At 53.8% G+C, this 13859-nt stretch overlaps 6 protein-coding genes across 6 annotated transcripts; 4 read left to right on the top strand and 2 right to left on the bottom strand.

The window, feature by feature from the left end:
* Positions 1-3340: 3340 nt before the first annotated feature.
* SPBR_05076 (N-acetylmuramic acid 6-phosphate etherase) lies at positions 3341-4514 on the top strand (the record flags this gene model as incomplete). Its single annotated transcript, XM_040763353.1, has 4 exons — positions 3341-3440; positions 3501-4045; positions 4123-4182; positions 4242-4514. 4 exons carry the CDS (start codon positions 3341-3343, stop codon positions 4512-4514), a joined length of 978 nt encoding a protein of 325 aa, XP_040615280.1.
* A 116-nt stretch (positions 4515-4630) lies between these two features.
* SPBR_05125 (glucokinase regulator family) lies at positions 4631-5719 on the bottom strand (the record flags this gene model as incomplete). Its single annotated transcript, XM_040763402.1, has 1 exon — positions 4631-5719. The coding sequence occupies one exon, from the start codon at positions 5717-5719 to the stop codon at positions 4631-4633; it is 1089 nt and encodes a 362-aa protein (XP_040615279.1).
* A 942-nt stretch (positions 5720-6661) lies between these two features.
* SPBR_04949 (UNC93-like protein) lies at positions 6662-8195 on the top strand (the record flags this gene model as incomplete). The annotated part of the gene is made up of 2 exons (XM_040763226.1): positions 6662-6838; positions 6906-8195. The coding sequence occupies 2 exons, from the start codon at positions 6662-6664 to the stop codon at positions 8193-8195; spliced, it is 1467 nt and encodes a 488-aa protein (XP_040615278.1).
* A 2226-nt stretch (positions 8196-10421) lies between these two features.
* SPBR_08961 (uncharacterized protein) lies at positions 10422-10622 on the bottom strand (the record flags this gene model as incomplete). Its single annotated transcript, XM_040767087.1, has 1 exon — positions 10422-10622. One exon carries the CDS (start codon positions 10620-10622, stop codon positions 10422-10424), a length of 201 nt encoding a protein of 66 aa, XP_040615277.1.
* Positions 10623-10641: 19 nt separating this feature from the next.
* Positions 10642-11781, top strand: SPBR_05100 (uncharacterized protein; the record flags this gene model as incomplete). Its single annotated transcript, XM_040763377.1, has 1 exon — positions 10642-11781. The coding sequence occupies one exon, from the start codon at positions 10642-10644 to the stop codon at positions 11779-11781; it is 1140 nt and encodes a 379-aa protein (XP_040615276.1).
* Positions 11782-12402: 621 nt separating this feature from the next.
* Positions 12403-13782, top strand: SPBR_04998 (uncharacterized protein; the record flags this gene model as incomplete). Its single annotated transcript, XM_040763275.1, has 2 exons — positions 12403-12588; positions 12643-13782. 2 exons carry the CDS (start codon positions 12403-12405, stop codon positions 13780-13782), a joined length of 1326 nt encoding a protein of 441 aa, XP_040615275.1.
* Between the last annotated feature and the right edge of the window lie 77 nt (positions 13783-13859).

Below are 13859 nucleotides of genomic sequence, written 5' to 3'. Positions count from 1 at the left end.
AATCACCGGAGTCGTGCTCTCAACGATGCTGTGCGGGAGATCAGCAATACGTCTTGGTTAATTGCTGGTGAGCTTGTGCTCTCGCTGACAGAACAGCCGCCCGTTGACCAACCATCCTGGAGCGACGGTAACAATTCATTTTATACTATTTCTAAACCCGCTTGTCCCTCAAACTCCCGACCAATTCAAAACACAAACAACCTTTACAAAGTCTACGATGCTGGCGGTATTTCAACCGTTTGGTGCGCGGGAGAAGCTTCTATTAAATTGACAAAAATCACTCAACGAGAAGCTACCCGAGAACATATTACTTTACGTTTTCTCCGCGAAAAGGGCCGTTTAGATTTTAACATCCCGGAAGTCTATTACTATGGCGAATTCGGTGACTTGTATTGTATCGTGCTTAACAGAATTCCTGGTCTGACACTTGTAGAAGCCTGGCCCACATTACCGGAAGTGGTAAAACAACGTTATGCCCGTCGAATTACCAACATATGCGACACGTTAACAAGGTGGCAAGGCACGCGTATTAGCGGCGTGGATGGTTGTCAGTTACCTGATGTCTTTTCACGAAACGGAACTCCGACAAAGACTATTCTCCTAAACACTTACGGGACAACTACGAGGATTTAGATATAGATTGTATATATCTTCGTTTTTATCACTGTGATCTCGGCCCGGGAAATATCATCGTTAAGACGATGGGAAAAACAATACAAGAACACGAGGATCTACAAGTTAGAATTCTTAACTGGGAAACTACTGGTTTCGTCCCCAAAGAATGGGTTCGCACAAAGTTTTGTATATCTAGTAAGACGGACCTTCCAGTGGAAGACGAAATTGCATGGTGCGATTGGAGAAGACGGGTATCCCGGGAGCTGCAAGGCTTGGGCTTCAAGAAGGTAGCGGACTAATGGATGGCATGGTGGAGCTCGTCTTGAGTTGACCATTCTGTTAGGTAAATAGTTGATCTATGTATTGAGGAGCCGGCCTCATCGTACACTCGCGGTGGCATCTTCGTGTTGATGTAGTTTATGTTTTGGGAATAAAGCCGTTAGTCGTTGGTTCTGCCTAAAGGCGGTGTAATATAACCCAACCAAAGTAGTTTGTCCCACCACGTCAAGTAAGGCTTACTGCTTCAACTCTTCTCATCACATTCACGACTTGCCACAGAACATGACTGCCCTATACGAGCGCACCTGTTACGGACAAAAGACACGATTAGTACCGTTACTTTACCTTGGTCGCTTATTTTCTTGTTTCTCGCTGCCATGGCTGGATACATCCAGCAATTTTACAGCCTCAAATGCAAGCCTTTCCTCCGAGACGACCCGACGGACGGATCGCCGCCCTGCACAAAAGCGGATTTTAAAGAGCCGCGTCTCGGCAGGTGTCCGTTTGATCTGAAAACAGTGAACTGGGAAACGGCCGAGGTCCTGGGCGCCGGGGTGGACGGACATGTCTGGCGGGTGCAATTCCAAGGCAGCGACACATATTACGCCCTCAAAGTTGTAAGTCGGCTGTTATACTTTATTCCTTTACCCCCACCGTTTACACCCGTTAACCCCCCAAGTTTTGGGTCAATAAACCACAAAACAACCGGGACTATTTTGCGTTGCAACGAGAGTGCCAAAACAATGCGCTCCTCCTGATGATCAAGGCTGCCGTAGAGGACTCAGACAAGACAGCGGAGCCAATTGTCGTTAATAGTCATCCAGAACAACTCTATGACGCAAGACGGAATCTCCTTTCATTCTCTGATGAATATCGCCAGCGAGCGAAGGAAGACACGCTGCGATGGGCTACCGGACTCGAAAAGGAGCAAGAGCATGTCGTGCAAGCTGAGCAAGCTGAGCAACATTGGTATCCCCAAAAGCAGCTTGACTTAACTGCCAACAACACTGTCAAGGCCCACAATGTCCCTCCTCTAGTCAAATGCTTCGGCTGGCTACATTTCAGCGGCCAAGAGCTTCTCAAAATGCCACTTCGGATCCAGCCAAAGCAATATATACGAAAGAACACCATGCGGCAGCTGAGCAAAGATGAAGAGTACACCGCCATCTTGTACGAGTACGTTCCCCCGGGCGAAAGTGCAGAGGAAGAACTGGGGAGAGCATTGTGGTTCTTCTATCGTGTGGGTTTCTGTGTCAGCTCATTCTCGCACCGAGGAAACTGGCACCAGGGGAAGCTAATTGATCTCTCCGACCTCATCTCTCCTTTTGCTCTCGGGTGGTCAAGGCACAAATGGACCGCTCTGTCTATACTCAATGATTGAGCGTCGTGACGATATTCCTTCAACGAAGAAACCACCTACGCCTTTCATTGTTATCGTTGTGCGACGGCTCCCTTATTACTGGATATCCGGTGATACATTGAGGTTTATGTCTAGGGAATAAAAGGACACGCTCTTATTACAAGATTGAGGCTCCCAAAGGGTTTCCTTCTAGCCTCTTGCCTGCATATTATATTTGCAACCCTAGGTCGATACAAGGGACGTTCGTATCATCAGTAACGTTATAAACGTGATTCTCTAAAACGTAGAGGCAATAATAAAAGCATAAGCCATTTCGGAGCCACTCTACTGTATATGGACCGGGTTTCAGTGTTGTTGGGGCCTTGTTGCATTATAGTCAAATTTAATATTAATGTGTTGTTTGCCTACGGAGTACGTCGGTACACATAGTTTTGGTTTACTTTCGCAGTTAGCCAGTAGCTTTTTATGGCCATGTCGTCTCGATTGTGATATCAGCTGCACTTTTATGAGCTTAATCCCCTTGGAAAATATGCCATTGACGAGTGATGGTGTTTACCGGTAGTCTGGGTCAGCTCGTGTTCCCGTATTCTCGAGTGGTGTGGAGAGTCATGAGATGGAATTGTTTGGAATGAATAATGTCGGAGTGGTTATCGGAGTGGCATCGGAGTGATTTATCAGGACCGGAGTGAGTTGGTAAAGTGGACCCACATATGCCAATGTCGGAGTAAACTAAGTTCAACTTTTCTGCTCACTTGCTCGGCAGTCTCCACCGTCGGAGATAAAAGAAAAAAAGGAGACGAAAGGTTTGATCGGCAAGCTTGTGTTTTTGCACTCCGTCCGTTGTTCATAGGTACATTGCATTTGGCCGCCATGATTCTGTCCCGCTGTTATGTAAGACCGCGTGCGGTGTGAAATATCGCGTCTCACTTGCATCATAATTTTCGAGGAATATCCGACTTGTTTATATCGTTATTTTCTTTATCTTGACATTCTCTCCTCCGGTTGTTTCTTTTGGCGTTTTTTTCTCGTTATTGCAAGTTCGACGGCAACGTCTTCCTACAACTCCCTCCGGCGACAACCTCCACAATGACCTCCGATTCGCTGGCGTCGCTGGCGGACCTACAAACAGAGCAGCGGAACGCAAAAACCGCCCAGATCGATACCGTCTCCACGCTCGAGTTATGTCGTGCGTTTGCCTCTTCTGCACGGACTCGGTCTTTGAACGAACAGGTACTAACCCCCGCAGAAATAATCAACGACCAAGACCAGGGCGTGGCGGCCGCCGTCAAGCTGTGCCTCCCTGAGATTGCGCGGGCGATCGATCTCGTCGTGCCGCGCATCGCCACCGGCGGGCGTGTTGTATACATTGGCGCCGGCACGAGCGGCCGTTTGGGCGTCTTGGACGCCTCGGAGATCCCGCCGACGTTTTCCGCGCCACCCTCGCAGTTTGTCGGCCTGATTGCCGGCGGCGACGGCGCGCTGCGGACGGCCGTCGAGGGCGCCGAGGACTCGGAGACGCTGGCGGCCGAGGAGATTGCGGCGCGCCTGGAAAGCCAGCCGCTGGGCCGCAACGACGTCGTCATTGGCATTGCCTCGTCCGGGCGCACGCCGTACGTGCTGGGCGGCCTGCGGTACGCCAAGTCGGTGGGTGCGGCCACCGTGGGGCTGGCGTGTGTGCAGCCGAGCCAGATGCGGGAGACGGGCCTGTGCGACGTGCTCATTGAGTGCGTAACGGGGCCGGAGGTGTTGACGGGCAGCACACGGCTCAAGGCCGGGACGGCAACAAAGATGGTAGGCCAGGGCATGCCCATCGATGCCCCATCGCATTTTGTTTTCGGTGTCCGAAGACGCACGCCGCTAACCAACAGATCCTCAATATGATCTCGACGGGATCCCAAGTCCGGACAGGAAAGACGTTTGGCAACCTGGTACGTCTTCCTTGCCGCCGCTGTCTCGCCGACTGTGTAAACAACCGCTAACCGTGCAGATGATCGACTTACAAATGTCCAACGAAAAGCTGAGGGACCGGGCACGCCGTGTGCTGCGCACGGTCGTGTCACCAGCCGGTATCCTGGCCGCACACAGGGTCGACGAAGACGCCGAAGTTGACAGCCTTTTGGCGGGCTGCGACGGCAGCGTCAAACTGAGCATCCTCGTGGCCATGTCTGGCTTGTCACCGGACCAAGCGCGTTTGGTGCTGCAAAAAAGCGGCGGCATGCTGAGCAAGGCGCTGCGGAGTGTTGACCAGCAAAAGATCTAGCGAGCATTGGAGCGGGATAGACTGAGAATAGAGCCAAGCATTGCATTGTTGTACCATACACAGTATCTTAGTTTCAATATAGAGTGACATGATTCATTTATTCATTATCGTATTGTCTATTCTACACGATGGCGCTGACTTGCCAGAAACCGAGCACCTTCCAGGGCTGGCGACTGGACATGCGTCGTCCATTGAAACTGGACGTTTCGTCTTGCCAGCTCGTCTCGTACCATGTTGCTGTAGGTTTTGTGGCACAAGAGCCCACCCGCCATGATAAGGGCTGTCTCTGTCGTGTTTGTATCCAGGTTTTGCACACGTAGTAATTCCTCCACCAGGTCAGCCAAACAGGCCGCGCCCTGCTCGAGGATCCGTCGTGCCTGGTCATCTGTGTCGGCGAGTGACAAGACGATGCGTGCCGCTTGCGCAATCGTTTTCGTTGGAGAGGACGAGGTGTTTGCTGAAGGTGGCGTGGATGCCAACGGCGTAGGCGTCAAAATACACGACAGAAGGTCTCTCGGGTGAAATCCCGTGCCTATCACTTCCTGTTGTTCTCGAAAGTAATCAAAGACGGCTTGACTTAATGCGGGTATGCTTTTGTCGTCACTCTCGTCATTGGTCCACGCATCACTGGTTCGTAGAGCCACACGCAAAGCATCACGGCCAATGGAGAAACCGGCCCCGTCGTCACCGAGCAGTGGACCCCAGCCGCCGACTCGTCCAGTGCGTGCAAGCACTGTGTCGTCACCGTCGGCATCGCTCTCCTTCCGTCCATAGCTCATGGACACCGAGCCCGTCCCCGCCACGAGGACGATGGCCGACGGCGCGTGCCACTGCGTCGCGTTGACGGCGAGAAGGTCAATGTCGGCCGTGATGCGCAGACGAGGACCCAACGGTAGCTTGAGGAGCTGCACCATGGCTGCATCCAGGACCGGCGCAAGTGATGGCCGGTCATAGCCCGCAATTCCGATCCATGCTGAGGTGATCTGTACACCGGCGAGTGTTTCTGCTCGTGGCGGCACGTGGGACAACGCCTCGTTCATGGCTTCTGTGATCACGACCACTGCAGCGTCCACGCCGATGGTTGACGGATTGCACGGCCCGGCTTCACCCACGACGGTTGTGCCCTCCGAGCTGATCAAGACGGCCGTGCATTTGGACCCGCCGCCGTCGACACAGAGGACGTACTGGGGAGACTCGGATTCCATGGTCGTGGAACAGTGTTGTTTTTGCGTATTGTATAGACGGTGAACAAAATTTGGAAAACAAAGCCGATACCAACTTGGAAGAATCGGCCACGACCGTAGTTAAGTTGCCGTTTATGGATGTACAGCACACAATCCAGCGTCGTGGTACGTGGGAGATAACAGTTGGACCCTAGCTCGCTTCACCGGGCTGCATGTGCATGTCGCATTGTACCATGTACCTAATACTTGTGGGATTACCGGCAGTCCACCGAATTAAGATTATTCGTGCCGCAGGAACCCGCAGCAGCCGGAAGCAGAAAGCTTCGGGGAGAGCTGACAATAGGAGAGCTGGGGAATGGAGCGAGGGACCGAACCATGGAGACGGAGAGAGAGTAGGAGGAGACGACCTGGAGAAGAGAGTAATCTTAGGTAACGAGAATGGAGAGAGTGTGGGGAGGAACCATGGAGAGATACCGAACGTGTGCATGCCACGAGACTTGGACCTGCAACAGGCACCCAGCGTCAAGGAGAAAACCGCCAGAGCCTGCCAAAAACGTGCAAAGCTGCCCAAACGAGTTGGCGTGGATATCCGCACAACCCGTAAAAAACGACTAATCGTCGGAGAGAGTCTCGGAGTGGATTGCCAGGCCCCACTCCGAAGCGCTATCAACGACAAAGTGCGGAGTAGTGTGACACCTTGGCAGGGAGACACTGAGCTTTTGCGATAACCGTGTTTTTTTCCCCATGTTTTGAGGGACGACGTTTCGTTTGTGACCCATGCTTTTCGCGACTCCGCGTCTTTGGACCCTTTATCAGGCGACATGCACTTGATATTTTACTTATATATGATGTGGTAACCGTCGCCGCCGATCTTTGTTTCCTTCTCCCCTTCTTTCATCTCCACAGCAGAGACCCGGAGCCTCGTTTGACCTTTCCTCGTTTCTTTCACACATACACACTACCATGGACAAGAATACACACGTCGACCCTGTGGTCGACCCTGCCGTCGAACCTGCAGCCGAGGTGCAGCCATCAAACGACGACGAATGGAGCCCGCACGCTTCGAAACTGGTGCGCTTCTACGCGCATCCGTGGACGCAGATTATCCTCGTCAGCTTCATCTTCTTTTGCTTGCCAGGAGTACGTCTACTCAAACGCACCCTCTTCTTATTGACCCCCACTAACCAACCAACCAACTAACCAACAGATGTATAATGCGTTGAGCGGCCTTGGTGGCTCCGGCCAGGTCGACTCGACCGTCGCGGCCAACGCCACGGTGGCGCTGCTGGCCGCCACCGCCGGCACCGCGCTCTTTATCGTCGGCCCCATCTTCTCGTACGTCGGCCCGCGGCTGTGCTTCATGATTGGCGGCTGGACGTATGCGCTGTACAGCGGCTCGCTGCTGGCGTACAACCACCACAAGAACGGCGCGTTTGTGATTGCGTCGGGCGCCATCCTGGGCGTCGGCGCGTCCTTTATCTGGATCGTGCAGGGCGCCATCATGACCAGCTACGTGCCCGAGGGCCAAAAGGGGCGATCCATTGCCGTGTTCTGGATCATCTTCAACCTGGGCGGCGGCGTCGGCTCGCTGGCGTCCTTTGGCCTCAACTTCCACTCCAAGAGCGGCACCGTCACCGACTCGACCTACATTGCCCTCATGGTCATCATGCTGTTCGGGTGGCTGCTCGGCGTCTTCATCTGCAGCCCGCGCCGCATCCGCCTGGCCCAGCTGCACGCCGCCCTCGAGACCGAGCGCCGCACCCTGCGCGGCACCGTGGACATTGCCGTGCGCACGATGCTGAGCTGGCGCGTCGCCGCCATGCTGCCCCTTTTCTTCTGCGCCAACGTCTTCTACTCGTACCAGCAGAACAACGTCAACGGCTACACCTTCAACATCCGCACCCGCTCGCTCAACTCCGCCCTATACTGGATGGCCCAGATGATTGGCGGCCTCGTCATGGGCTGGATCCTCGACATGCCCGGCCTGCACATCTCCCGCCCGACGCGCGCCCGCATCGGCTGGGCCGTCCTGTTTGTCACCGGCATGGTCATCTGGGGCGGCGGCCTGGCCTTCCAGCGCTGGGCCGAGGCGCGCCTGGCCGCCGGCCACAAGCAGGACATTGACTACACCGAGGGCGCCCTCGCCACCGGCCCCATCTTCCTGTACATTTTCTACGGCGCCTACGATGCCCTCTGGCAGAGCTTTTGCTACTGGCTCATCGGCACCGAGTCCAACAGCGCCGGCCGCGCCGCGGTGCTCGTCGGCGCCTACAAGACCTTCCAGTCCACCGGCGGCGCCATGGCCTGGCGTATCAACGCCCTCGGCAAGTCCGGCATGACCCAGTTCATCATGGACTGGAGCCTCTGCATGGGCAGCCTGGCCATTGCGCTGCCCACCGTCTGGACCGTGACGGCCCACACGACGCTGGAGCAGGAGGCCGGGTTCCTGCCGAGCGACACGAAGGAGGTGCCCCACGAGGCCCATGACGATAACTAACAAGTGGAGGTGACTGTGGCTGTGATACGAGACCGGGAATGTAAACGTTTTTGGTGTCTGGGGACCCTGTAATAAATACCTTGACTGTTCTCAACACGTTACTTTGCATTCGTACGGACGCAGCAGCATGCCGTTTTTTAGCTTCCTCTTTATACTAATTAGCTTAAGCATCAAGATGTTGTCATCGTACCTCTATTTGCCGTGCAGTTCCAAGTCTTGCCGCTGTCGGGTGTCGACATGATGCCGCCAGTTTATTAGACAGTTTGCAGTTATGGTCGTTGCAGGCACGTCCCTCTAAAGGCGCAACACGACCCACCCATTGAGTGACTGGGCTTGATGTTGTCGTTGACATAGTGATCTTGGTCCCAATTCTACGTGTCGTGGACGTGAGCAAGGCAGGCCAAATTGAGGTTATCGATACTATGGAGAAATGGTCGCAAAAGTAAACCGGACAGTCGAAGGCGCTCCTCGTCTAATGTATCCATCCCCTCACAAACACGGCGACCACTTCATGTAAAAGTGGTGGTAGACGGGCAGCAAGCAATGCCGACCCTGACCCGCACGGCGACAACCAGCTGGTCGGGAACGAAGCAGGCCTCGTCAGGGGTTTGACTGTTGCTGACGGACCCACTAATCAGTGGACTGTATCAACATGGCCCAATTGGGCAATATTTATCGGCATCTCCCGACCCGCCGGAACCTAGAATCCACCCGTCGTCGCTCTTTCCTCTTTCTCTTTTCTTCCTGAGTTCAGACAACTCGTTATCGCATCTATCCTCCACATATTGACTTGCATGACTGGGATTCGCCACTTGTTGATAGAATGCCATTCCTACCGGGGCCGACTAGCACCAACAACAATCGTCGACGATTCCACATGTCCGGCTGCTTCAGCGACACATTACCATTTCGACACACAATCTACTCATGGAGTTCCCATTTTTCGACATCAACAGCACGGGCGGCAGATTTTGTGGTTTCTTCACTCTCCATCACCGCATTTCCGACCCGGATGCCGTCCGCCGCTTTCTTTTCAGAGGCACTGCCGCCGGATGGCACCAAGAAGTGGATGCCACTGAGGTGCAAGCGACGCGGCTCTACAAAGTGCCCACCAATTCACCGACAGGTTTTGAGACAGAGTGTGTGGCGCTTTTGCGAGTGCCCTTCAGTTTCAGCTCATGCACCTGGCCGTGCTGCCGCTCCACTCATAAGTCTTTGATGCGGATGCAGCTCTGCAGGGATGTCTGCGGGGTGTGTACAAGGCAGAGACGCAGGGAACGTCGCACGCTGTCAGTTTTTTTGAACACCGTACAACATGGATTCTGATACGGCGACGCGGACATCATATACCTTCTGCTTGACCGGAAAAAGTACTTTGACTACCGGACCAAGCCGCATATGATGGCCCCACCGACACTTGTGACTGTCGGCGACAGGGAAATTTGGCCGCCAGGTATGTTTCTTTTCCTCCCTTTGTGGTCATTTTATCACATTTTACGACCGCCCGCTGAGTGACACTCTGGAAATCCGCGGCTCGTTGCGTACCGCATCCTGAATGCCGAGCTGGTCGTTGTGGTCGATGCCACCCACATGGTGCACATTGAGAAAATGCACGGGTTCTAGCAAAGGTTCTAGCAAAGATTCATAGCTTTTGCACAAGCTGCCACAGTGCACGTTGCGAAAAAAAAAACGCACAGGGTCTACAAATGATTCGTGTCATCCTGCTGGGGTGGATTGGGACCACTTCTGGCGCCGTGGACGTGGGGGCTGTGCCAAGCGTGCATGGATGTATCTCCTGTGCACATCGTGGCCCAACACCGGGCCAAAAATATGACACGTCTGGCTTTGTGCCACTTCTTTCCGCGGTGCAGGATTAGGCTTTTGGGCGGTGTGGTGCGAAAGCAGCGGCGTTGCATGTCGCGCTGAACATTTTCTTTGTCGTTGACGCACGCCAGGTTCATTGGTGGGGAAAACCAAAGTCTCCCCTGGTCCATCTTCGCAAAACACGGTATTATGCACGGGTATAACCGCCGCAAACGGAAAGCGCCTGTTGCGATGTGGTTCTCATTGGGCACGCACCAACCACCAACGAATTGTGACATATCATGCGATCATGAACGCCGTCGCCGCGCGTGTTAAAAAAACTAAATAGGGAGAAAGGCACTCCTCTGACTTCTTTCTCTCGGTTTCCATCAGTCCAACTGCACTATTATTCTTTTCCTATGCTCATCTTCTCCTCTTCTTCATCTTCTTCATCTTCTTCATCTTCTTCATCTTCTTCATCTTCTTCATCTTCTTCATCTTCTTCATCTTCTTCATCTTCTTCATCTTCTTCATCTTCTTCATCTCCTTCATCTTCTTCATCTTCTTCATCTCCTTCATCTTCTTCATCTTCTTCATCTCCACCTTGTCGGTGGTACTCACCATTCATCGTTTCATTCACGGCATGGAGTCACTCAGCACAACCACACTGCGCGATGCCCTCGTGCGACAGAAGCCGTTTGTGCCTTGCACATCCAGACGCACGGGCAACACGAAATACATACCGTGGCCGAAACCCCAAATCCGGGTGTGGTCCGAGTTCAACATCCAGACGCTCAACGACAGCTATGGTCATGTTCTAGATACGGCCCTCCCACGTTACCTCGTGGACAATCTCACAATGCCTGCCGACTTTTTCAAGAACTTGACTGTTTCCGACGATAAAGCTCCCCTGCATTTCATTGGCTGGAACGATGCGACCGTCATGCCTCTCGTCAAGTGGTCCATGCAACACATGGGCCTGCACACCGGCACGGCATTGTTCCACCGGTATACGGACGCACGGGGCACCACGGTGGCCAAACTGCCACAAGCGCCAAACAAGTTGACAGTGGACCATCTTGTGTACCTCCAAAATCCGCATCGGGATACCCTCGTCGTGGGTCTCGGGCGGACGAGCACGAAATGGCGCAGCGTGGCGGCCATGCGCAATCCTGGCGACGCCAGAGGCGAGAATACTTGGCCAATCCGGCAGCTGGCCAATTTGTGTGCGCAGTCGGGCACGCGGTACGGCTACATTCAGACGGACGAGGAGCTGGCGGTCTGTTGTTTCGGCGCCAAACCTCCGACAAGCGACAAAGCGGACACTGGAGCGCGGTGGCAGGAACCACATAATAAGTGGGACGACTGGTCGGTGTCCTTGATGGTCGTGCCATGGAATACGGAGCTATGTGGGAGTGGCGATGCCAGTGGCGGTGGAGCTCGCCGCATCCTCACGACCGAGCTGGCGCCGTGGTGGCTCTGCATGCTGGCGTTGAGCGACGGGCATCGGCCCCTGGTCGAGACGAAGGAAATCGTGGCAATTGATTCATGGGAGCGAGTGTACCTGCACAAGGAGTGCCGATGGGTGCGGCGACATCGCTACTCCTCCTGGGAAGTGCCCGCGGATCCACCGCCGCCTTCGGCTTATGAGACCCCGGAGCCAGGCAACGCAGCCACGTTGGCGGCAGATGTGGGTGCCAACGGACAGAATTGGTTCGATCTTATTGACCCTGCGACAATTGACCTTACCGGTGCCAACTTTGACGGGATGTGGCCGGTGTAGTGCAACGGCAACAGGACGAATTGGCAGTAAATAAGGTGACCGTCTTCATGGGGGTGTGAATTTGTATAGAGGGTCGTCAAGGTGTTGTTTTTCATTTCTTGCGCAGCTGGTTCTGGGATTATCTTTTCCTTTCAATTTCTGGATTTTCTTCATTTCTCGCGCAGCCGGTTCTGAGTTATCTTTTCGTCTCAAGTTCTGCTTTTGTTCAGTTGTCAGTTGCTATTATGTATGACTTTAGCTCGATCAGAGTAAATCAAAAACCTACAAAATACGCTTATAAACTGTGAAAACAAAGCAGAACAAACCATTCAGATTGGCAGCAACCGAAATTATGTTATACTGACCTCGTGTCACGCGTCACGTGATGATTAGTCATATTCTTCATTCATTCTGCATCTATTCTCAACCCGCTCCAAAGTCAACAAAGAGACATTGCGCATTGGACAATGAAAGCACCAGGGCATAAGACGCAAACGGCGACGCCCAAAATAGGATAAAATGCGCACCCGCCCGCCGTCTCTTGCCGCACATTTGGGGAGAATGCAAACTTTGCCAACTTCCTTTCCGCAGAATCTGTATCATTTCAAGTACATTTTTTTTCCCTTCACATCGCTGTCCAACATGTATCCAGACTGGCCTGAGACGGAGGCCGATCTCGTGCCTCTTCCGCAATGCGATGGCCCCAAACTGGCCGCATTTGATTTCCAAGGAAAGCAGCAAATCGAATTTCTCGAGTATCTCGGCGAAGGACTGCACGCGCACGTGGTCAAGGTCAGAATCAAGGACAGAGAGTATGCCCTGAAGCTTGTACGTCCCAAAGTCCGCCCTCCTGTCACGCCTCTTCATCGACTAACGAAATAGTTCCGCTTCGTGTACGATCACGACTGGTACGGCCCTGGTCAAAATGACGAGAACGAGGACCGCGTCAAATTGACGCTCATGGGCCAATACTCGGAGCCGTTCAACAGCGAGTGCCGCGCCTTTGGACGCCTGCACGAGACCGGCCACACCGAGCTGGCCGTTGCCTGCTATGGCTACGTGTTGCTCGATGAGGTCCATGAGCAGCTGCTCGCCGACCGCCTCAATCTCGAAATGAACGGCAACTGTGAGCTGCCTGGGGCGTACGATATGCGCAGCCGTTACCTCGGCGAACGCAGCGGCAAACCACCGCCGATCCGTGGCATTCTCAAGGAGCTAGGCACCTCCATCGAGTGGGTGGATCCGCCGAATCTCACCGTTCGCGACGCGCACCGTATCCTCCGCGACATCATCCAGCTACAGCAGCTGGGCATCTTTTCGCTCGACGTGCGCCGGGACCAGCTTATCAACAACAAGTTTTGCGACTTCAGTGTGGCCATGACGGTGCCGCACTTTTTGACAAACTTTGAGCTGAACCCCAAGCTCGCAGCTGAGCAAAAACGGGCGATGGTGCACGAGGCCTTTCTCATCGCCAGCAACGACTACTGGGCCTTTGAAGAGATGATATACAGCTCGTGCGAGAAGCCGCGCCAGACGTCCAAGCTGCTGGACAGCGTGACCATCTTTCCAGGGGGGAACCTTTTCCACAGAGGACGCGATCGACACCATCGGCTGCGAAGCACCTCGGGCCAGGATATTCGCGTGTACTCGTTGGTGGATCCGAGAAACTACGCCTGGGAGGATCGAGAGGTAGCGAAAACGGAGAGGGTAGCAAAAGTGGCCACGCAAGCGGCAGAAAAGCAAGCCAAAAGGACAACAAAGAAGGCAACTCGAACAACAAGGGTGACAAAGGCGACAAAGGCGACAAAGGCGAAAAGGTCAAACGCGGCCAAGGTGGTGAAGCGTACGCAGGGCCCAAAGAAATACCAGTACAAAATCCCGAGGTGGCCGGAAAAATGGCATTATGACTGCGACCCAAAGATGGCAGCGAAGTTGAGGGACAGTCGAACCCTTGGCACGACAATATCGTGGTATGTCGAGGACAATCTCATGCACCCTTACGGATGGACCTATTTTCGATGATGTTCTGATGCCACAAGACGGATGGAAAGGGCTGGTTTTATATAGCGTGTATATGCCGTAGTTTGGATTCAATAGAA

Source organism: Sporothrix brasiliensis, assembly GCF_000820605.1.
Source record: "Sporothrix brasiliensis 5110 chromosome Unknown Cont21, whole genome shotgun sequence".
Lineage (NCBI taxonomy): Eukaryota > Fungi > Ascomycota > Sordariomycetes > Ophiostomatales > Ophiostomataceae > Sporothrix > Sporothrix brasiliensis.
The sequence above is the reverse complement of the archived record's forward strand: the minus strand, read 5'-3'. Positions and strand labels throughout refer to the sequence as shown.